This window comes from Salmo salar, chromosome 25 (assembly GCF_965601325.2).
Source record: "Salmo salar chromosome 25, fSalSal1, whole genome shotgun sequence".
Lineage (NCBI taxonomy): Eukaryota > Metazoa > Chordata > Actinopteri > Salmoniformes > Salmonidae > Salmo > Salmo salar.
Genome location: NC_138315.1, coordinates 10065660 through 10088477, shown reverse-complemented (window position 1 = coordinate 10088477; position 22818 = coordinate 10065660). Strand labels below are relative to the sequence as shown.

At 44.5% G+C, this 22818-nt stretch overlaps 1 protein-coding gene across 4 annotated transcripts in view; it reads right to left on the bottom strand.

Moving 5' to 3' along the window:
* Positions 1 to 22818, bottom strand: part of LOC106586120 (histone deacetylase 4) — a 134719-nt gene that overhangs the window by 37856 nt on the left and 74045 nt on the right. For 3 of the 4 annotated variants that reach the window (XM_014173000.3, XM_082968865.1, XM_082968867.1), the window contains exons 9-15: positions 22444 to 22639; positions 21964 to 22160; positions 13662 to 13880; positions 11447 to 11639; positions 10263 to 10396; positions 5170 to 5272; positions 3166 to 3212 (exon numbers count right to left, since the gene is read on the bottom strand). In XM_014173000.3, the coding sequence (XP_014028475.1) occupies positions 3166 to 3212; positions 5170 to 5272; positions 10263 to 10396; positions 11447 to 11639; positions 13662 to 13880; positions 21964 to 22160; positions 22444 to 22639 (1089 nt within the window). The remainder of the gene's footprint in view (positions 1 to 3165; positions 3213 to 5169; positions 5273 to 10262; positions 10397 to 11446; positions 11640 to 13661; positions 13881 to 21963; positions 22161 to 22443; positions 22640 to 22818) is intronic. The other variant, XM_082968866.1, reaches the window with a different exon arrangement.

Below are 22818 nucleotides of genomic sequence, written 5' to 3'. Positions count from 1 at the left end.
GCCAGCATCCCTGTGGAACGCTTTCGACACCTTGTGGAGTCCATACCTCGACGAATTATGGCTGTTCTGAGGGCAAACGGGGGTGCAACTCAATATTAGGAAGGTGTTCTTAATGTTTGTGTATAGCCTAAATGTATAATACAATGGGACAATATAAACAGTATAGATTGTATATAAATTGTACATGTGTAATGTACAATATAAAACAGGTTAAATAATACAATGGGACAATGTTGGACCAGGATTGTTGTGGTACAATCTGTCCTCGCAACCCTTCCAGATGTAGAGAGAGCGAAAGGGGGTATGAGTACACAAGCTACAGTGCAAAGCCCCTAACCACACTCACACACAGTGTTACAAATCTATTGTATCACAGCTTGCACAGAGGGAAGGAAAAAAGGGACCTGATTGCTGAGAAAAAAGAGGCAGTAGTAAAGAGACCCTCAGTGTGAGTTACGGGTCTATCCAACTGACGTGAATGACTCCCGTTCGAGACACACACACACACACACACACACACACACACACACACACACACACACACACACACACACACACACACACACACACACACACACACACACACACACACACCACACACACACACGTCAATCCAAAGGGCAGGGGAAGATACTTTGCTCTTCACACGTCTGTCCGCCAAGAGAGTCTTTGAATGTGCTTCTACTGGGGTCCCATGGGGGATGCTATTAGAGGTGTGATTTTAAAGGGGAGGAGTTCGGGGAGATGGCTTACTGTATATTCACAGACATGGAGCGTCAATACTGAGCCAAGCGAGTACCAAGGGGATGAAGACATGGAGAGAGATGGGGGATGGGTTGGAGCTGACTAGTCTTGCTGTTGTGTGTGTGTGTGTGTGTGTGTGTGTGTGTGTGTGTGTGTGTGTGTGTGTGTGTGTGTGTGTGTGTGTGTGTGTGTGTGTGTGTGTGTGTTTCCCTATGTGGTCAATGAGAGAGGCCAGGCATTCTTCAGTCAGGGCTGATTATGCTGACACACGCTTGCCCAGTGGCCCCAATCTCTCTCACACACACAAATCCTATTTTCCCTAACCCCTAACCCTAAACCTAACCATCGTCTTAATCTCTAACCCTAATTCTAACCCTAAACCTAACCCCTGAAATAGCCTTTTTATAAGTGAGGACAGGCAAAATGTCCGAATTTTTGTTGGTTTACTATTCTTGTGAGGACTTCTAGTACCCACAAGTATAGTAAAACATGCACACACGCACACACTTCATACATCTCTACACCTCCACGCACTACACACCACTAGTCCATACTCCACATACGGTTGCACAAACACTACACACAGCTCTAAAATCTACACACCGCTGTAACACACTTAGCAGAGATACTCTTAACTCCTCGTTGACCCTGCAATCAACTTGAAGTCACACACATACACACACACACACACAGACGCATACACAGACACCTGGGATGACCAACTGAATTCCGAGACGGAATAATCTTAAGAGAAGGAAACACCTGGCAGAAGGGAAAGAGAGAGGAGGAGAGAGAAAGAGGGAGTGTGTGGGGACCTGCAGGGTTTCTGTGAACCTTGGGGTCTCCGACAGACTCAGCACACATTGACTGTGGCGATCCCTGCCTGCTGCATTTGGCTTTCAGTTGCATGAACGCTCAAGGCGAGAGAAGAAAAAAAAAAGGAAAACGTGGGCCTTTTCAAGTCGCGCCAAGAAGGACTTTGTCACGAATGACGGGTCTGTGGTGCATTTATGATAAAAAAGAAGACTGGGGGGAATGGAGATGCGAGGGGAAGAGAGGGACGATGGGGGAGAGGGAGGGTGAGTTGACTGAAGAGTGATGGCTGCACCAGAGAAGTGAGTGAGTGAGTGAGTGAGTGAGTGAGTGAGTGAGTGAGTGAGTGAGTGAGTGAGTGAGTGAGTGAGTGAGTGAGTGAGTGAGTGAGTGAGTGAGTGAGTGAGTGAGTGAGTGAGTGAGTGATCAAGGAAAAGAGTGATCAAGTTATTGAGTAATAAAGTGAGCGAGCAAAACAAAAAAACAAAGAAGAAGAAATGGGACAACGTGGCAGAGGGACAAACTGAGGAGTGTGTAAGAAAGTAAAAGAGAATAGTGAGCGAGGGAGGGACACTGCCAAAGTATGTCAGCAGTTCCAGTCGCTAACAGAGAAGAAAGCGTCACGTTGGAAAAGTAGAGTAGTCCTGACAAAAGCGACTTTTGAGAGTAAGACTGAGTAAGAAGAAGTGAAAGACGCACGCCAGTAGCACCAAGAGCAATAGGGGGATAAAAGAGAGGGAAAAGCGAGAGACCAGAGACCAAAGAGAGGGGGGAGCGTGTTGGAATGAAAGAGTGGTTCGTTCTGCTCAGGCTGACAGGGTAATATGATGAGCGGAGGCGCTGTGCTGGGACTACAGGAAGACAACAATTTTGTCCCATTTCCATAAAACAGAGCAGAGCCCCTTCTGTTTCCTACCAACGGCAGCAGGCACCGTAACAGACCCAGCTAGCTACCCCCGAGAGAGGGGGGTGGACAGGGGAAGGGAGAGACAGGGAGAGAGCGGTGGGGGAGAGACAGGGAGAGAGCGGTGGGGGAGAGACAAGGAGAGAGCAGTGGGGGAGAGACAGAGTGGGGAGAAGAGAATTGTGGATAAGGAGTGAGGGGGTGGGTGTGAGGGGGGGTAAAGAGCAAGGGAGAGAGAAAAAGTGAGAGAGAGGGGGATGGAAAGTCAGACCAACATATTGACCTAGGGATCGACAAACACACGTAACCTGAGTTCACCCACTCACTCCAATACGCACACACACACTCTCGAACACATATAATACCTTTACTTTCACAAGCACACTGAAGTGGACACATGTGCATGCACGTGCATCCCCACACACACACAGACACCATTGTCACCCCCCCCCCTCCCTAAGTGTCCCTCTGAACACACAATACACAGGCAGTGCACCCCCCACCCACACACACTCTACAGCACACAGCATGTTTATAGAAAACATCTGGTCACAATTACCCACTCGACAGAAAGCAGAGCAACAGTTTTGGTTGCCTCTGGTGCTCCAGGGTGGTGTGCGTGCGTGTGTGTGTGGTGGGAGAACAAATAGCAACATTATTTATACAGGGGAGTAGAAGTAAAGAAGTAGAAGAGAGTGACTTACCCCCACCCCTCCACATGGCAGCCTCACAAACATGGGAGTCACTGAACCTGAGAAAGAGAGAGAGAAAAAGAGGGAGAGAGAGAGAGGTTAGAGGGGACCGCCAGAATACTCATGGACACCCAGGACATTCAGCAGGTGCCTTGACCTCTGAACTCCAGACTCTGACCATGTGAAATTCCACAGAGGAGAGAATACACAGATGCCATTTTAATTGTGGTGGAAAAAATGACGAACCTCTCTCTCTTAGTGTAAACAACTTGATTTTGTCAAACATTTCTTCCCTCCTTTCACTTTCTTCTTCATTCAGTACCCCTCTTGACATCCCTCCCTCGCTCACCCCTTCATCCCACTTATCCATTGTTTCTGTGACAGTACTGTATACCATAGTTGTGAATATGAAGTAACATACCGTAACATAACCTAAGAGTTGTCCAACCACCTTGTCATGCAGTATGCAAATAAGAAAATATTCTAGTCCCTCCAGACAAGAAGCGCCTGCAAGATGACTAAGTTAGACATTATATCCCACCTTGAGATATAAATTCATCTTGACCGGTACAAATTCTAGCAAAACATCGTCAAGTGGAAACCCCACACCCTTAATACAACACCCTGCATGATTTGAGAATATATGCTACACCGGTGTATGTGTATTAGGATTAGTCCAGTATAATTGAGTATAATTGAGTGTAATTTAAAATGTGTCTAGGTTAACGTTCACTCTTCTTAGTGGGCCCTGAGTTGATCGTAACACTGCATTAATATGAATTCATATAGCAGACGCTCCTAGATTGACTCATCACACCCCCACACACACACACACACACACACACACACACACACACACACACACACACACACACCACACACACACACACACACACACACACACACACACACCATTGATGCAAGACAGAATATACAACATAATCACACACAGTTGAACACAGTCCAAAACAGTGGTTCCCCTGGGGGTACTTGGCCTATCCACAGGGGGTACTGTTTTCATGAGTCTTACTGGTAAAATGCACATGAGGTTGTCCTTCAGGGGTACTCCGGGCAGAGCAAAATGTACTTGGTGGTACAGTAACCAAAAAAGGTTGAGAGCCTCTGGTCCAAAAAAGTCCACAAATTTAATGACTACCTTACTCCACAGGCACTGCTGGCTAAGAGGCTAACTCAGCTATGAAAGCCAGAGCGGTCATAGTGAGATGTTTGAGCCAAAAAGTCAGTCTCTCTCACTCTCCCAACCGAGAGGAAATCTTTAGGTGATGGATCAGTAAACTTTGGGAGGGAGTAAACAAGGAGGGGTGATGTCATGGAAAATGGTGTGTGTGTGCTTGTGTGCATGCGTGTTCATTATTGGCAGAGAGGTGGCGAACAGCTGGGCCAACAGCTTAGAGGTAGATTTGAACAAGTTCTACAAGTTCCAAATCTGACAAGAAAAAAACAAGAATAGAACCAAAACAAATAAAAAGGCTGTTGTTCAGGTAAACAAAACAATCTGTTTGGAGATGTACTGAGTGTCCCTGCTTTGGTCAACACAGAAGGCAATAATGTAGATAATAAAGTTGATCATGGTCTGGTAGAGGAACTCTATCATTAGACCAGCTTTGCCCTGTAATAATAGACAGCCGAGGTGTAAGAGGAGGGAGAGAGCGGTTATTGTATTATTGTCGTAACACTGTCATACTTTAGGCAATCTTGTTCATTTACTTTGTAGATATATGGGTCAATCTGAACTTCTGACATGCATTGATGTCAGTAGAAGACTAGGTGAAAAATTTGACTTCAGTGGAAGCAGGGATTCGCCCTGCACAATATACCATGAGCATCTACACAACGGATCCTGTTTAGTGTACAAAGCAACAACCAGTTGGGTCTGGGCCCATATCCACAAAGGGTCTCAGGAATGCTGATCTAGCACCAGTTTTTCCTTTTAGATCACAAGGAATAGGATTATATGGACAGATCCTAGAATAGCACTCCTGGTGTAGAACGTACTGTCTAGCTTCTGCCGAAGTGGGTTGGTTCCATACAGAAGGATGTGGGCCTCAGAGTGAACCGTCTGCAGTTCTTCCAGTGAGGCTTTCCGCCCCCGTATACACTGCAGAGAAGGGGGAGGGGCGAGAGAAAGAAAGAGAGTTGGTAAATTTTATTTTCATTTTATTTGTATTTCTTTCCCCTTTATTTAACCAGGTAGGCCAGTTCGTTTACAACTGTGACCTGGCCAAGATAAAGCAAAGCAGTGTGACACAAACAACACAGAGTTACACATGGGATAAACAAACGTACAGTCAATAACACAATATAAAAATCTATATACAGTGTGTGCAAATGTAGTAAGATTAGGGAGGTAAGGCAATAGATAGGCCATAGTGGCAAAATTATTACAATTTAGCAATTAAACACTGGAGTGATAGATGTGCAGAAGATTAATGTGCAAGTTGAGATACTGGGGTGCAAAGGAGAAGAAAAAAAAAATATGGGGATGAGGTAGTTGGGTGGGCTATTTACAGATGGGCTGTGTATAGGTGCAATGATCGGTAAACTGCTCTGACAGCTGATGCTTAAAGTTAGTGACGGAGATATAAGACTCCAGCTTCAGTGATTTTTGCAATTCGTTCCAGTCACTGGCAGCAGAGTACTGGAAGGAAAGGCGGCCAAAGGAGGAGTTGGCTTTGGGGACGACCAGTGAAATATACTTGCTGGAGCGCGTGCTACGGGTGGGTGCTGCTATGGTGACCAGTGAGCTGAGATAAGACGGGGCTTTACCTAGCAAAGACTTATAGATAACCTAGAACCAGTGGTTTTGGCGACGAATATGAAGCGAGGGCCAGCCAACAAGAGCATACAGGTCGCAGTGGTGGGTAGTATATGGGGCTTTGGTGACAAAACAGATGGCACTGTGATAGTCTGCATCCAATTTGCTGAGTAGAGTGTTGGAGGCTATTTTGTAAATGACATCGCCAAAGTCAAGGATTGGTAGGATAGTCAGTTTTACGAGGGTATGTTTGGCAGCATGAGTGAAGGATGCTTTGTTGCGAAATAGGAAGCCGATTCTAGATTTAATTTTGGATTTGAGATGCTTAATGTGAGTCTCGAAGGAGAGTTTACAGTCTAACCAGACACCTAGGTATTTGTAGTTGTCCACATATTCTAAGTCAGAACCGTCCAGAGTACTGATGCTAGACGGTCCGGGCGGGTGCGGGCAGCGATTGGTTGAAGAGCATGTATTAAGTTTTACTTGCATTTAATAGCAGTTGCAGGCCACTGAAGGAGTGTTGTATGGCATTGAAGCTCGTCTGGAGGTTGTTAACACAGTGTCCAAAGAAGGGCCAGAAGTATACAGAATGGTCTCGTCTGCGTAGAGGTGGATCAGAGAATCACCAGCAGCAAGAGCGACATCATTGATGTATACAGAGAAAAGAGTCGGCCCGAGAATTGAACCCTGTGGCACCCCCATAGAGACTGCCAGAGGTCCGGAAAACACACCGGACAACACACTGAACTCTATCAGAGAAGTAGTTGGTGAACCGTGCAGTCATTTGAGAAACCAAGACTGTTCAGTCTGCCGATAAGAATGTGGTGATTGACTGAGTCGAAAGCCTTGGCCAGGTCAATGAAGATGGCTGCACAGTATTGTCTTTTATCGATGGTGGTTATGATATCGTTTAGGACCTTGAGCATGGCTGAGGTGCACTCATGACCAGCTCGGAAACCAGATTGCATAGCAGAGAAGGTACGGTGGGATTTGAAATGGTCGGTGATCTGTTTGTTAACTTGGCTTTCGAAGACTTTAGAAAGGCAGGGTATGATAGATATAGGTCTGTAACAGTTTGGGTCTAGAGTGTCTCCCCCTTTGAAGAGGGAGATGACCGCAGCAGATTTCCAATCTTTAGGGATCTCAGACAATATGAAAGAGAGGTTGAACAGGCTAGTAATAGGGGTTGCAAGAATAGCCACAGATAATTTTAGAAAGAAAGGGTCCAGATTGTCTAGCTCAGTTGATTTGTAGGGGTCCATACTTTGCAGCTCTTTCAGAACATAAGCTGTCTGGATTTGGGTGAAGGAGAAATGTGGGAGGCTTGGGCAAGTTGCTGTGGGGGGTGCAGAGCTGTTGACAAGGGTAAGGGTAGCCAGGTGGAAAGCATGGCCAGCCATAGAAAAATGCTAATTGAAATTCTTGATTATCGTAGATTTATCGGTGGTGACAGTGTTTCCTAGCCTCAGTGCAGTGGGCAGCTGGGAGGAGGTGCTCTTATTCTCCGTGGACTTTACAGTGTCCCAGAACTTTTTGGAGTTTGTGCTACAGGATGCAAATTTCTGTTTGAAAAAGCTAGCCTTTGCTTCCCTAACTACCTGTGTATATTTGTTCCTAACTTCCCTGAAAAGTTGCATATCGTGTGGGCTATTTGATGCTAATGCAGTACGCCACAGGATGTTTTTGTGCTGGTCAAGGGCAGTCAAGTCTGGAGTGAACCAAGGGCTATATCTGTTCTCAGTTCTACATTTTTTGAATGGGGCATGCTTATTTAAGATGGTGAGGAAATCACTTTGAAAGAATAACCAGGCATCCTCTACTGACGGAATGAGGTCAATATTCTTCCAGGATACCCAGGCCAGGTCGATTAGAAAGACCTGCTTGCTGAATGTTTTAGGGAGTGTTTGACAGTGATGAGGGGTGGTCGTTTGACCGCAGACCCATTACGGACGCAGGCAATGAGGCAGTGATCGCTGAGGACCTGGTTGAAGACAGCAGAGGTGTATTGAGAGGGCAGGTTGGTCAGGATGAAATCTATGAGGGTGCCGTGTTTACGGATTTAGGGTTGTACCTGGTAGGTTCCTTGATAATTTGTGTGAGATTGAGGGCATCTAGCTTATATTGTAGGACGACTGGGGTGTTAAGCATATCCCAGTTTAGGTCACCTAACAGTACAAACTCTGAAGATAAATGGGGTGCAATTAATTCACATATGGTGTCCAGGGCACAGCTGGTGGCTGAGAGGGGTCTATAACAAGCGGCAACATTGAGAGACTTATTTCTGGAAAGGTGGATTTTTAAAGTAGAAGCTCGAACTGTTTGGGAACAGACCTGGACAGAACTCTGCAGGCTATCTCTGCAGTAGATTGCAACTCCACCCCCTTTGGCAGTTCTATCTTGGCGGAAAATGTTGTAGTTGGGGATGGAAATTTCAGAATTTTTGGTGGCCTTCCTAAGCCAGGATTCAGACACGGCTAGGACATCCGGGTTGGCGGAGTGTGCTAAAGCAGTGAAAAAAACTAACTTAGAGAGGAGGCTTCTGATGTTAACATGCATGAAACCAAGGCTTTTACGGTTACAGAAGTCAACAAATGATAGCGCCTGGGGAATAGGAGTGGAACTGGGGGCTACAGGGCCTGGTAACACTTACTATGACACCAGAATCTGTAACTGTGTACCCATTTGTTATAATGTACCGCTACTTTACTAATCCCCAAGGGCCACGTGAGCTTTTGACGGACAAGAGGGATGGAAAGGATGGAGGGATGGAAGGATGAAAAGGAGGGAGTGAAGGAGGGACAGGGGGCAGCAGGGTAACACCTGCAACCAGGAATCTCCAATTAGTAACAGTGGAGGTCGTAAATGAGGTCCTAAAGGGGGTGTGTGTGAGAGAGAGAGAGAGAGAGAGAGAGAGAGAGAGAGAGAGAGAGAGAGAGAGAGAGAGAGAGAGAGAGAGAGAGAGAGAGAGAGAGAGAGAGAGAGAGAGAGAGAAAGAGACAGGAGAGGAAGTCTGGGGGTGGAATTTGTTTGCTTGTTTATTTGTTGATATTATTTCTGTTTGTGCCATTCGGGAAAGACAGACAGGCAGCTGTGCAACCAAGCATAGCGATGACACAATGAACGAGTGAGACGCGGGAGAGATCAGACACAGGAGACCCGCACACTCTAGGAGCTCAGATGCAATAACTGAATAACCGGCGTTTCGACAGACAAGCTGTCTTCATCAGGGTATAATGACAAACACTGCGGGTCACTAGTTTATATAGTGTCAAAGGACACGCGCAGGGGTCTGTAATCATGGCCGGGTGTGGCTTGAAATCATTGGTTAATTTACTTATATAAATAGAACGTATAAAAAAAAATGAATGGATAGCATACGGTCATAGATACAATTTGGCTACATAGGCCTACAAACACTTTCAATGAATAGCAAAATCACAAGAATCACAAGAATGGCTTCAGATCATAGTCTACGTTGAGACCGAAGGGAGCAAGGGTCTTTAAATTAAAGATAAAGACACACACACACACACACACACACACACACACACACACACACACAGGAAAGATTATCCCCATTTAGGAACCATTAGGCTGTTTTTAGACCTCTCGGATGAAGAGAAAAGAATGTCTCTTGCTGAGAAAATGTGTGTGTGTGTGCATGTGTGTGTGGTAATTGTGTGTGCGCATGCATGAGTGCGTGTATGTGGATTGTCACAGAACAGGTGCAGGGCATGATAAGACCCACTATAAGCTTTTTATCTCTGCCAGCACACTTCAAAACAACCTAATACTTCAAAACAAGGCCCTAAGCTAAACAATGATCTAAGGTCAGTTTAGATTTTTTTCTGCCACATGGTTAAGGTTAGGATTTGGCAAGGGTTAGCTGATCCTAGATCTGTGCTTATGGGCAACTTGCTGTGGGGTGTTTTGTCAATGGGGAGGTCGGGCAGCATGGTTTAACACTGCCCCCTCCTGGTCAGAAATGGTGCCGCTCTGAAAGTGGAATAATGGGTCCATATCAGTAGTCTAGGTTAGATGGGAAAAGGAAGCCACATTCTACTATTGAGATAGGACGGCGAACAAGCTTCCTCAGTTACTCTGACAGAATTTATACTCTAAATTGGATTTCCCCCCTTAGTCTCTGCACTAATCTGAAAAGACTGTATGGGTGAAAACACAGAGCAGGCCTCAATATAACCTCTGCTTGTAGGTCAGTGCTTAAGTGAGTCAAACAATGTGTGTGTGTGTGTGTGTGTGTGTGTGTGTGTGTGTGTCAGTATAGATTATTGATACATATCCAAGAGATGAGCTTTGGTGATGGTCCCCGTACCTCACACTTGCCCCTCAGTCCTGTCTCTTGTAGTCGAGACCAGATGCTCTGGATGCGTCCGGCGTGCTCTGGGTGTGTGTTGGTGTTGCCACACATACACTGGTGCTTCTGCATCAACGTGTCATACACCAGTCCTGGAGGGTGATGGGAACACACACAGAGTTAGGAAAAACTATTTTAGGAGACTGTTTGGGAGACAATAACCGTGTCCGAATACCCGTACATGCGTTCTAAATATTAGGCATTTTGGGTACGTGAAAATGTAACGTTTTATATTATGTGACATTTTGGAAACGTAGTATGCTTTAAATGCCAGGATGTCATACTCATTTTGGCTTTTGATTTTAGTAGAATTCGCTGCACACTAATGAGGAAGAGAATCGTCTTTTCAGACTCTCGTGTGTTTGAAAATGGCTGATTAATCAGATAAATTGACGTGCTGTACCAAAATGAACAAACGGCGGCAGTCAACGCAATCGCGCATTAGATGACACATTCTCAGTATGGATGAGCCTAGTGTGTTTGACATTTGATGCTTACTGCATTCGTTTGTACTGAACAGTATGTTCTAAATAGTATGTAGTACGATTAGTATTTAGTACACAGTATGTCGTTTTGGTAAGTAGTAGGCAAGCCAGATTTTGGACACGGCCATAGATTCTCAGTGCACTTCCACTCCCTTTTTCTTTCTTTCTTTCTTTCTTTCTTTCTTTCTTTCTTTCTTTCTTTCTTTCTTTCTTTCTTTCTTTCTTTCTTTCTTTCTTTCTTTCTTTCTTTCTTTCTTTCTTTCTTCTCTCTCTCTCTCTCAAACACACACACACACACACACACACACACACACACACACACACACACACACACACACACACACACACACACACACACACACACACACACACACACACACACACACACACACACACACACACAGAGATACAGACACCCACACCCTACACTGCATGGCTGATCAGTATGCTGGACACTGGGGCTCTCAGAGTGGTTTAGAGGGGAACGAGTCAAGGACTTGATTATTTTTCAGGGAGAGAGGACACATTAATCTAAGAGAACAGGCAGCTAAGCCCTTGCAGACTGAAGGTTAGAGAGAGATAGAGTGTTGGAGCGTGTGTGTGATTGTGTGCATGAGTGCGCACGTGTGTTAGTGTGTGTGGTGCAAGGGTGCTTGCCGGTGGTGAAGCGAGGCTTGGTGGGTGGTTCCTGCTGCACCACGATGGGGGGGAAGCAGGCCGAGGCAGGAGATGATTGGGCCCTGGAGAGGGGGCGGTGCGCTGGGAAGGTGATTGACAGGCCGGCTGCCTCCATCGAAGCCTGGTAGTTCCTCAACTGGTGGATTCTCTGCTGCTCCAACAACACATCCTGCTGCTCACAGAGAGAGAGACAGAGACAGAACGAGAGAGAGAACAAGATAAACAGAAAGGAAGCAAAACAGAGAGAAAGAGAGACAGAGAGACGGAAAGAGAGACAGAGACAGGCAGAGAGAGAGAAAGAGAGACAGAGACAGGCAGAGAGAAAGAGAGAGACAGCAAGAGGCAGAGAGAGAGAAAGAGATATTACACACACGTAAGTGCTCTCTCTCACACACATACACACACACACACACTCCAAATTCAGCTATCGTGTGCATCTGTTGAACTGCTGCAAGATATCTTAGTAGCCAGAAGATGGCGCTTGATGCATCTCCATTATCACAGCCAGACAGACGTGAATCAGACGTGTGAGCTGATTCAGGAGCATAAAGATACAGAGACAAATGCTTTGTAAGTATGCAGGTATTCAAATTATCTCATTTATAGTCACCCCAATTCTCATTAAAGACTACTGGTGGGGCTGGCTATAGGTGATTGTCATAAGGACATATTGGGATTCAGATTCGCAAACTGTACTGCCACTAAGTGAATTGCCACTACTGTAACTAACAGACCAGGATTCGATTGGGCATTGCTCCTGTTCTAACACTTCATTTCCCAGGGGCCCCCGGTGCTCTACTTCCTGCCGGGGGATGTAGGGTTTGTGGGCGTCATGACAACAGGGAGGACAGTTGATTGGATTTGGTCTGACCGCAGGGCTGTATGTTAGACAGGGAGGACATGGTCTTGTGTGTGTGTGTGTGTGTGTGTGTGTGTGTGTGTGTGTGTGTGTGTGTGTGTGTGTGTGTGTGTGTGTGTGTGTGTGTGTGTGTGTGTGTGTGTGTGTGTGTGTGTGTGTGTGAGTGGCGATGTGTGTGTGTGGTCCTAGGGAGACTCAGATTCAGCTGTAGAGAGGAGGCGTGAGGCTGCCCTCAGCCATTCAAACAAAAAACTGCACGCTATTTCACTTTGTGAGTAGGAGTATAGTGTGTCTATGTGTGTGTGTGTGTGTGTTTGTGTGTGTGTCTATGTGTGTCTGTGTGTGTGTGTGTGTGTGTGTGTGTGTGTGTGTGTGTGTGTGTGTGTGTGTGTGTGTGTGTGTTTGTGTGTGTGTCTATGTGTGTGTGTGTCTATGTGTGTCTGTGTGTGTGTGTCTGTGTGTGTGTGTGTGTGTGTGTGTGTGTGTGTGTGTGTGTGTGTGTGTGTGTGTGTGTGTGTGTGTGTGTGTGTGTGTGTGTGTGTGTGTGTGTTTGTGTGTGTGTCTATGTGTGTGTGTGTCTATGTGTGTCTGTGTGTGTGTGTGTGTGTGTGTGTGTGTGTGTGTGTGTGTGTGTGTGTGTGTGTGTGTGTGTGTGTGTGTGTGTGTGTGTGTGTGTGTGTGTGTGTGTGTGTCCAGGCAGCGAGAGTAAGCCATGTGTGGGTGTCTGTTTTTCGTGAACTGACTAAAAACCCAAATAGCCTACATTCTGTTCACTATCACCGAAGCATGACAAGTGTATAGTCATCTTTCTCTGTCTGTTTCTGTCTGTCTGTCTGTCTGTCTGTCTGTCTGTCTGTCTGTCTGTCTGTCTGTCTGTCTGTCTGTCTGTCTGTCTGTCTGTCTGTCTGTCTGTCTGTCTGTCTGTCTGTCTGTCTGTCTGTCTGTCTGTCTGTCTGTCGTGCTTTTGTTTCATTATTTTCTGAAGTGCTTTTTAAATGTATGCATAATGTGTGCTGAAGAAGCAAAGTATTATTTGCCTTGTGATATACGCTCAAGCAGATGTTTAATCATTTCTTTGAGTTACAGTTATTAATAATGACCCATTGCACTCCTCTTGCAACTCACTCTGTTACATGCATGACATTTTTTCCGTCCGTCCGTCCGTCTGTATGTCTGTCTGTCTGTTTGTGTGTTTGTGTGTCTGCATTTATGCGTGTATGCCTGAATATGTGTGTGGGTGCGTATGTGCATTTGTGTGTGTATGCATGAATATGTTTATGTTTGATTGTGTGTGTGTTTCTGTGTCCCCTCCTCTTCCTGCTCTCTGTCCCGTACCTGTCTGAAGAGCAGCTCCTGGTCAACTATCCTATCTCTGTGGTCCCTCTCCTCTTCCTGGGGGTCCGGGGGCTCCTGCTTGACTGTCACTCCACACATGAGGCCTCTGTCCTGGGGACATAGGGCTTGGTGCTCCCTTAGCTCCTCTTCTGTCTCCTCCGGGTGACTCTCGTGCTGCCGACCCGGCCCCGGCCCTGGCTCGCTGGGCTTGGCCATCATCTGAATGGGGGGAGGTTTAAATGTTAGAAGACACAGCACTGGGTATGAATAAGTTACACATACCTGTTCAAAATAATACTAATAATAGACATTTTTTACCCAGAGCGATAGTCATGTGTGCATACATTTGTTGTATGGCTGGCCCCAGCAACCCTTGGCATTGCAATCGCCATGCTCTACTAACTGACCCACACAGGACCACAAAACGATAAGTAATGGTAACTGTTGCAATATATATATGTTGTGAAACATTTTATCGCTGGGTGACTCCTTGCTGCCTATGGCTTAGAGGCAGTATACAATTTTTCAGGCTGATTGAGCTGCAGGCAGCTTCTTCATGGTCGTGTTGCCGGCGGAATAGCCTTCATTTCTCAGAACAAGAATAGACTGACGAGTTTCAGAAGAAAGTTCTTTGTTTCTGGTCATTTTGAGCCTGTAATCAAACCCACAAATGCTGATGCTCCAGATACTCAACTAGTCTAAAGAAGGCCAGTTTTATTGCTTCTTTAATCAAGACAACAGTTTTCAGCTGTGATAACATAATTGCAAAAGGGTTTTCTAATGATCAATTAGCCTTTTAAAATGATAAACTTGGATTAGCTAACACAGCGTGTCATTGGAACACAGGAGTGATGGTTGCTGATAATGGGCCTCTTTACGCCTATGTAGATATTCCATAACAAATCTGCCGTTTCCAGCTACAAAAGTCATTTACAACATTAACAATGTCTACACTATATTTCTGATCAATTTGATGTTATTTTAATGGGGGAAAAAAATCGCTTTTCTTTCAAAAACAAGGACATTTCTAAGTGACCCCAAACTTTTGAACAGTAGTGTATATCCATAAAAATTTAAAATTGACCTTTTTGCAACAGCATGGAAAGTAGCCATTAGCCAATATCAGGGGGACAGTAAGCTCCCGTATGTGTTAGGTGAAATACCGCAGTTTGCAATCATCGCAGCAAAGTTTGGGACCTGTTGCGATCAATAAAGGGCAAGCAGTGGATTTTGGAGACTAGTGGAGCACAAATGCCAAAGTAAATTAAATCTATATTTATCTGTTTATTTCTTTTCCCTTGCCATCTGTACTTCTACTACATTGTAACAACACTGTATATAGTTAATAACGTAACATTTGAAACGTCTTTCTCTTTTATGTGTTTAATGTTAACTGTTCATTTGTGATTGTTTATTTCACTTGCTTTGGCAATGTTAACACTGTTACCATGCCAATAAAGCCCCAACGATTTGAATTGAGAGAGAGAGAGAGAGAGTGCTGAGGTAACATAATAGTAGAGAGAGTGAGACAGAGCAAGAAAGAGAATAGGAGAATATCCTCCATAAACAGAAGGATAAAGAGGGTACTTCTGTTCAAAATCAAGTGAGGGAGACAGGGACCAAGACAGAACTTCAAAGTGGAGAGTGAGCGGGAATGAAAGTGGGACGTTGGGTAAGGTAGACATCAGATAAATCAGATATAGAGAGACTAAGAGTAGGCAGCCCAGAGAAAGGGAGAAAGAGTGACAAGAGAAGACAGAAGAAAATGAGACACAGAAATAGTGTAGAGCGAGAGAGGGAGAATGAAATAGACAAACAGAAAGAGACAGATATACCTGTATGAAGGGAGAGAAAGAGAGAAAGAGAGAGAGAGAAGCAAAGAGAGAGAGTGTGTAATCAAGACTGTGGCGGATGATGCTGTGCCAGGCCAGCTGGGTCCATCAGGCTCGGTCGCCACGGGGATGGCAAGGGAAATAACAACACCCCCCACCCACCTCCCGTTTCCAGTGTCCCTGGTCGTAGTCACCATGGCTGGCAGACGCACACACAGGGCCCTATTGGCACGACGCCAGGGGACCCGGTCCATTGACGTCAGAGAGCTGGTCTCTTGCCTCATCCCCCGTCCCTCTTCTTCAAACACAAGCCTCTCTTTTTACACTCAACCCCCCTCCCGCCCTTTCAATCTCCTTGACTCGCTCTTTCTGTAACTCTTTAAACACTAGAAGCACTGAGGCTATCATTTTTTATTTAAAATTGAAATATCTCCCATTTTTAAAGTCATGCCCCCCTCCATCCTTGACTTTTCCTAAATAACTATATTTAACACACATATGGTGTTAGAATGTGTCACAAACAGTTTAAAGAGGACATGTCATTTTCAACCCCTGCCCCTCATTCACAGGCTGATGATCGGCCCTCGAAACTAAACTTAATGAAATGGAGTTATTATATATATTTTGTATTTCTAATGTTACCAAAGACCTTCATAATTAAAACCAAAGGATACTTTTTTCCAATAGCATATATGAAACGTATTTATTAGACTGTTAGAATGTTGCAGTCAAAATGACTTCTCATTGGCTCCGAGTGGGGTCCCTTGAGGCTCAGCTTTTCTAGTGTTAAAGCGGGAAACACACTTTTGGGATTTGAGCCAGCCACATGAAGGATGAGATTGCTTTGAAGTTGAAGCCTACTGTAGTTCCTTTAATGCTTAATAAACTGGTAGTTAAAAACAACACCTCAACACTGTTAATATCCAACTATACATGTTTCAAGGTTCCATCAAATACATAACTTTTTTGGACGTAGATTACAATCTAACAGCAGCACTATGGAGATATTGATATCACAGAGACAGCTGATTCACTAGTAAAGTGACAAGTGACCACTAATGGATCACCAGCAAACAATCAAAATATCCTGAGAGTCAGAAACCCAAAATATGACTGGGTTGATTTAGCCGCATCATACTAACACAGATCCTACCACTCCCATTGCTTGTCAAACAACAAATCTAATGCTAAACCATTGGGGAGTAAACTAAGCCATATTCTCCATATTCTTAATGGATGACCACCGAGAACTCTGAGGTCCATTCTGAGGTCAAAAGTAGGGGGAAACAACAGATTCCCGTAGAGCAGTGGTTCCCAAAATGTTATAGTCCCATACCCCTTCAAACATTCAACCTCCAGCCGCATACCCACTCTAGCACCAGGGTCAGCGCACTCTCAAATGTAGTTTTTTTGCCATCATTGTAAGCCTGCCACACACACACACACTATACGATACATTTATTAAACATAAGAATGAGTGTGAGTTTTTGTCACAACACGGCTCGTGGGAAGTGACAAAGGGCTTTTAAAGGACCAGGGCACAAATAATAATATAATAATTTTGCTCTTTAATTAGCCATCTTACATATAAAACCTGATTTGTTCATAAAAAATGGTGAATAACTCACCACAGGTTAATGATAAGGGTGTGCTTGAAAGGATGCACATAACTCTGCAATGTTGGGTTGTATTGGATAGAGTCTCAGTCTTTTTCCACACACAGTCTGTGCCTGTATTTAGTGTTCATGTTAGTGAGAGCCGAGAATCCACTCTCACATAGGTACATGGTTGCAAAGGGCATCAGTGTCTTAACAGCGCGATTTGCCAAGGCAGGATACTCTGAGTGCAGCCCTATCTAGAAATCTATCAGTGGCTTCTGATTAAATTACATTTTCACAGAACCGCTTGTTGAAATTTCGATGAGGCTCTCTTGTTCAGATATCGGTAAGTGGACTGGAGGCAGGGCATGAAAGGGATAACGAATCCAGTTGGTTGTGTCGTCCGTTTCGGGAAAGTACCGGCGTAATCGCGCACCCAGCTCACTCAGGTGCTTCGCTATATCACATTTGACATTGTCCGTAAGCTTGCGTTCATTTGCACAACAACATAAAATCATACAATGACGGAAAGACCTGTGTGTGGTCATTGTTAACCTGTTAGGGCTAGGGGGCAGTATTGACACGGCCGGATAAAAAACGTACCCGATTTAATCTGGTTACTACTCCTGCCCAGTAACTAGAATATGCATATAATTATTGGCTTTGGATAGAAAACACCCAAAAGTTTCTAAAACTGTTTGAATGGTGTCTGTGAGTATAACAGAACTCATATGGCAGGCCAAAACCTGACAAGATTCCATGCAGGAAGTGGCCTGTCTGACAAGTTGTGTTTCATCTTTGCTCTTTTTATTGAAGACTGAGGATCTTTGCTATAACGTGACACTTCCTACGGCTCCCATAGGCTCTCAGAGCCTGGGAAAAAGCTGAACGATATCGAGGCAGCCTCTGGCTGAAACACTTTATCGCGTTTGGCAAGTGGCCGATCAGAGTACTATGGGCTTAGGCGCGTGCCCGAGTCAACCCCATGCTTTATTTTCTTTCGTCTGTTTACCTAAACGCAGATTCCCAGTCGGAATATTATCGCTTTTTTATGAGAAAAATGGCATAAAAATTGATTTTAAACAGCGGTTGACATGCTTCGAAGTACGGTAATGGAATATTTAGATTTTTTTTGTCACGAATTGCACCATGCTCGTCACCCTTATTTACCCTTTCGGATAGTGTCTTGAACGCACGAACAAAACGCCGCTGTTTGGATATAACTATGGATTATTTTGAACCAAACCAACATTTGTTATTGAAGTAGAAGTCCTGGGAGTGCATTCTGACGAAGACAGCAAAGGTAATAACATTTTTCTTATAGTAAATCTGACTTTGGTGAGTGCTAAACTTGCTGGGTGTCTAAATAGCTAGCCCTGTGATGCCGGGCTATCTACTGAGAATATTGCAAAATGTGCTTTCACCGAAAAGCTATTTTAAAATTGGACATATCGAGTGCATAGAGGAGTTCTGTATCTATAATTCTTAAAATAATTGTTATGCTTTTTGTGAACGTTTATCGTGAGTAATTTAGTAAATTCACCGGCAGTGTTCGGTGGGAATGCTAGTCACATGCTAGTCACATGCTAATGTAAAAAGCTGGTTTTTGATATAAATATGAACTTGATTGAACAAAACATGCATGTGTTGTATAACATAATGTCCTAGGGTTGTCATCTGATGAAGATCATCAAAGGTTAGTGCTACATTTAGCTGTGGTTTGGGTTTATGTGACATTATATGCTAGCTTGAAAAATGGGTGTCTGATTATTTCTGGCTGGGTACTCTGCTGACATAATCTAATGTTTTGCTTTCGTTGTAAAGCCTTTTTGAAATCGGACAGTGTGTCTTTAAAATGGTGTAAAATAGTCATATGTTTGAAAATTGAAGTTTTTGCATTTTTGAGGAATTTGAATAACGCACCACGGGATTACACTGGCTGTTGAGTAGGTGGGACGCAAGCGTCCCACCTAGCCCATAGAGGTTAATGTAGACAGAAAACTTCTTAATCATAGCCTCAATTTTGTCCCGCACATTGAATATAGTTGCGGAGAGTCCCTGTAATCCTAGATTCAGATCATTCAGGCGAGAAAAAACATCACCCAGATAGGCCAGTCGTGTGAGAAACTCGTCATCATGCAAGAAGTCAGACAAGTGAAAATTATGGTCAGTAAAGAAAACTTTAAGCTTGTCTCTAAATTCAAAACAATGTGTCAATACTTTGCCCCTTGATAACCAGTGCACTTCTGTATGTTGTAAAAGCGTTACATGGTCGCTTCCCATATCATTGCATAATGCATAAAATACACGAAAGTTCAGGGGCGTTGCTTTAACAAAGTTAACCATTTTCACTGTAGTGTTCAAAACGTCTTTCAAGCTGTCAGGCATTCGCTTGGCAGCAAGAGCCTCACAGTGGATGTTGCAGTGTACCCAAGTGGAGCAACTGCTTGCACACGCATTACCACTCCGATATGTCTCCCTGTCATGGCTTTTGCGCAATCAGTATAGATACCAACACATCTTGACCACCAAAGTGTATTTGATGTCACAAAGCTGTCCAGTACTTTAAAAATATCCTCTCATGTTGTCCTGGTTTCCAGAAAAGGATGTCTTCCTCAATTGACCCCCCATAAACGTAACGGACATATACCAGGAGCTGTGCCAGGCCCGCCACGTCTGTTGACTCATCCAGCTGTAACGCATATAATTCACTGGCTTGTATACGAAGCAGTAATTGTTTCTAAACATCTCCTGCCATATCACTGATGCGTCGTGAAACAGTGTTGTTTGATGAAGTCATTGTCTGTATAGTTTTTTGGGCCTTTTCCCCAAGCATTGTCCCAGCCATATCCGCGGCAGCAGGAAGAATTAAGTCCTCCACAATAATATGGGGCTTGCCTGTCCTAGCCACATGGATTGCCTGTCTTAGCCACTGTCCTAGCCACTTTTTCCTCCAAACATAATGATGGTCATTATGGCCAAACAGTTGTATTTTTGTTTCATCAGACCAGAGGACATTTCTCCAAAAAGTTAGATCTTTGACCCCATGTGCAGTTGCAAACCGTAGTCTGGCTTTTTTACGGTGGTTTTGGAGCAGTAGTTTCTTCCTTGCTGAGCGGCCTTTCAGGTTATGTCGATATAGGACTCATTTTACTGTGGATATAGATACTTTTGTACCTGTTTCCTCCAGCATCTTCACAAGGTCCTTTGCTGTGGTTCTGGGATTGATTTGCATTTTTTGCACCAAAGAACGTTCATCTCTAGGAGACAGAACGCGTCTCTTTCCTGAGCGGTATGACGGCTGCGTGGTCCCATGGTTTTTATACTTGCGTACTATTGTTTGTTCAGATGAATGTGGTACCTTCAGGCGTTTGGAAATTGCTCCCAAGGATGAACCAGACTTGTGGAGGTCTACAATTTTTTTCCTGAGGTCTTGGCTGATTTCTTTAGATTTTCCCATGATGTCAAGCAAATAGGTAATGAGTTTGAAGGTAGGCCTTGAAATACATCTACAGGTACTCCTCCAATTGACTCAAATTATGTCAATTAGCCTATCAGAAGCTTCTAAAGTCATGGCATAATTTTCTGGAATTTTCAAAGCTGTTTAAAGGCAGTCAACTCAGTGTATGTAATCTTCTGACCCACTGGAATTGTGATACAGTGAATGTATAAGTGAAATAATCTGTCTGTAAACAATTGTTGGAAAAATTACTTCTGTCATGCACAAAGTAGATGTCCTAACCAACTTGCCAAAACGATAGTTTGTTAACAAGAAATGTGTGGAGTGGTTGTAAAACGAGTTTTAATGACTCCAACCTAAGTGTATGTAAACATCCGACTTCAACTGTATATTGTCAAGAGAGCCAGCAAACCGTGCCAATATATCCTCCAAACACAGGCTTCGAGGGCATTATCACTACGTCTAACACAGTCTGGAATTTGCTCCCTCGCCAGGACACTGTTCAGAGGAGCTGCTAGCCAACTACACAGCTAACACAACCACTTCAAACTAAAGCTGGAAAGACAGCAAACTAGCTGCATTTCATTTTGTTTCACCTTTTTCTCTATTGACGTTTCTTTGTATATATCCATAACAATTATGCTGACTCATGATTTCAACTGTCTGAGAAAAGCAGTTTGTCTCATCGTCACACGCTAATCCTCAGTGGGACAGTGGAGATCAAATTTCAATATTGAAACGATGTTGCAAACGTCGGAGAGAAAGACAGCAAGGTTTATACAAATCTATGCTGTTGAAAACCAAATGGTAGTCTAAAAGAAAGGGGAAATGTCTAGATGCTTTTCACAATGGCGATCAAGTTTCTAAATTGCCTGGTTGGGCTGATGAGACAGTAGATTGCGCAGTGGGATGGAACACTAAATAAGAATTACAACGTCATAGCCTTAGCCAGTGGTAACTTGTGGAATAGACACCGGCTGGAACACAGTTTTAATCAATCAGCATCCAGGATTAGACCCACCATATAGCATATAATCCTCAGGAATTATAGAGAAAGAGAAATTCAAGAGGGAGAAAAAAATAGCAATAATTATCTCTACACCCCCACCCTGCTCCGACCTTATGATTCTCCATCTTCCCTAATCACCACACACACACACACATAAATACACACACACTGAGCTCTTTCCTGTCGACCATATAAGGAAGCGGCTTCCTCCATAACGTAGTTGTTATGGCGATGGAAGAAGCATGCACAGGAACACGCACACAGGACAGGCAACACTTTGCCGATGTACAGTTGCTGTGTTGCTGCTGGGCCTGTTGCTTGTGCTTCATAACATAGCAGACACACACACACACATAAAAGAACAAAGGATGCATGCACACACACACAAACACACCACACACACCTTGTTGATGTGCAGTTGCTGCTGCTGGAACTGCTGCTTGTGTTTCTCCAGGAACTGCTGGTGCTGCTGCTGGACCACCAGCTGCTGCAGGGCCTGGGCGTTCTGGGGCAGAGGGGCTGACTGGGTCCTCCCCAGGGGACGGTGCTGCCCACGCAGCTTGTGGATGGAGGACGATTGCAGGGGCATCCCGCCCAGGCCTGAAACACATGAAAACACAGACACAACATGAATAGGATGATCCACAAGTAACATCGGGTACTCAACCAGTGGAGGCTGCTGTCACTTTAAACCGGAGGACAGGCTCATTGTACTGGCTGGAATGGAAATGTCAAACACATTCATTACATTCTAGAAATTGCTATGAGCTGTCCTCCTTTCACCAGCCGCCACTGAAACCATCAAGCCAGGTGGTCCTTTAAAAACCAGGTTTTGGAGATTATGTGCTTTAGATAGTGCCTGAGACGGAGTGGATATGCTTACAGCAAGACAGACCTAGTGGGTTCTGGGACTGCTCCAAGAGGACCATGTGCTGGAGGAGGGGATTGTGTGCCGAGCCCCCATCGGTCAGGTAGGAGGGCAGGTGGGCCCCTGGGATGAAGGGAGTGGTTATGGGGAAGCCCTGCTGCGGTCTATCGTGCATTGAATGCCTGTCACCTTCCTGCTGGCCCGATGTCATCTGAAGGGACAAATAGAGGGAGAGACAGAGACACAGAGAGAGAGAGAAAGAGAAAGAGAGAGAGAGACAGAGTGTGAGAGATAGGAGAAAAGTTGCCCCTAATGCAAACCAAGAAACATCTAACTGTAGTATAATTTCCCTCTAAACCATTACAGGGCAAAATATATAAATTAACTACA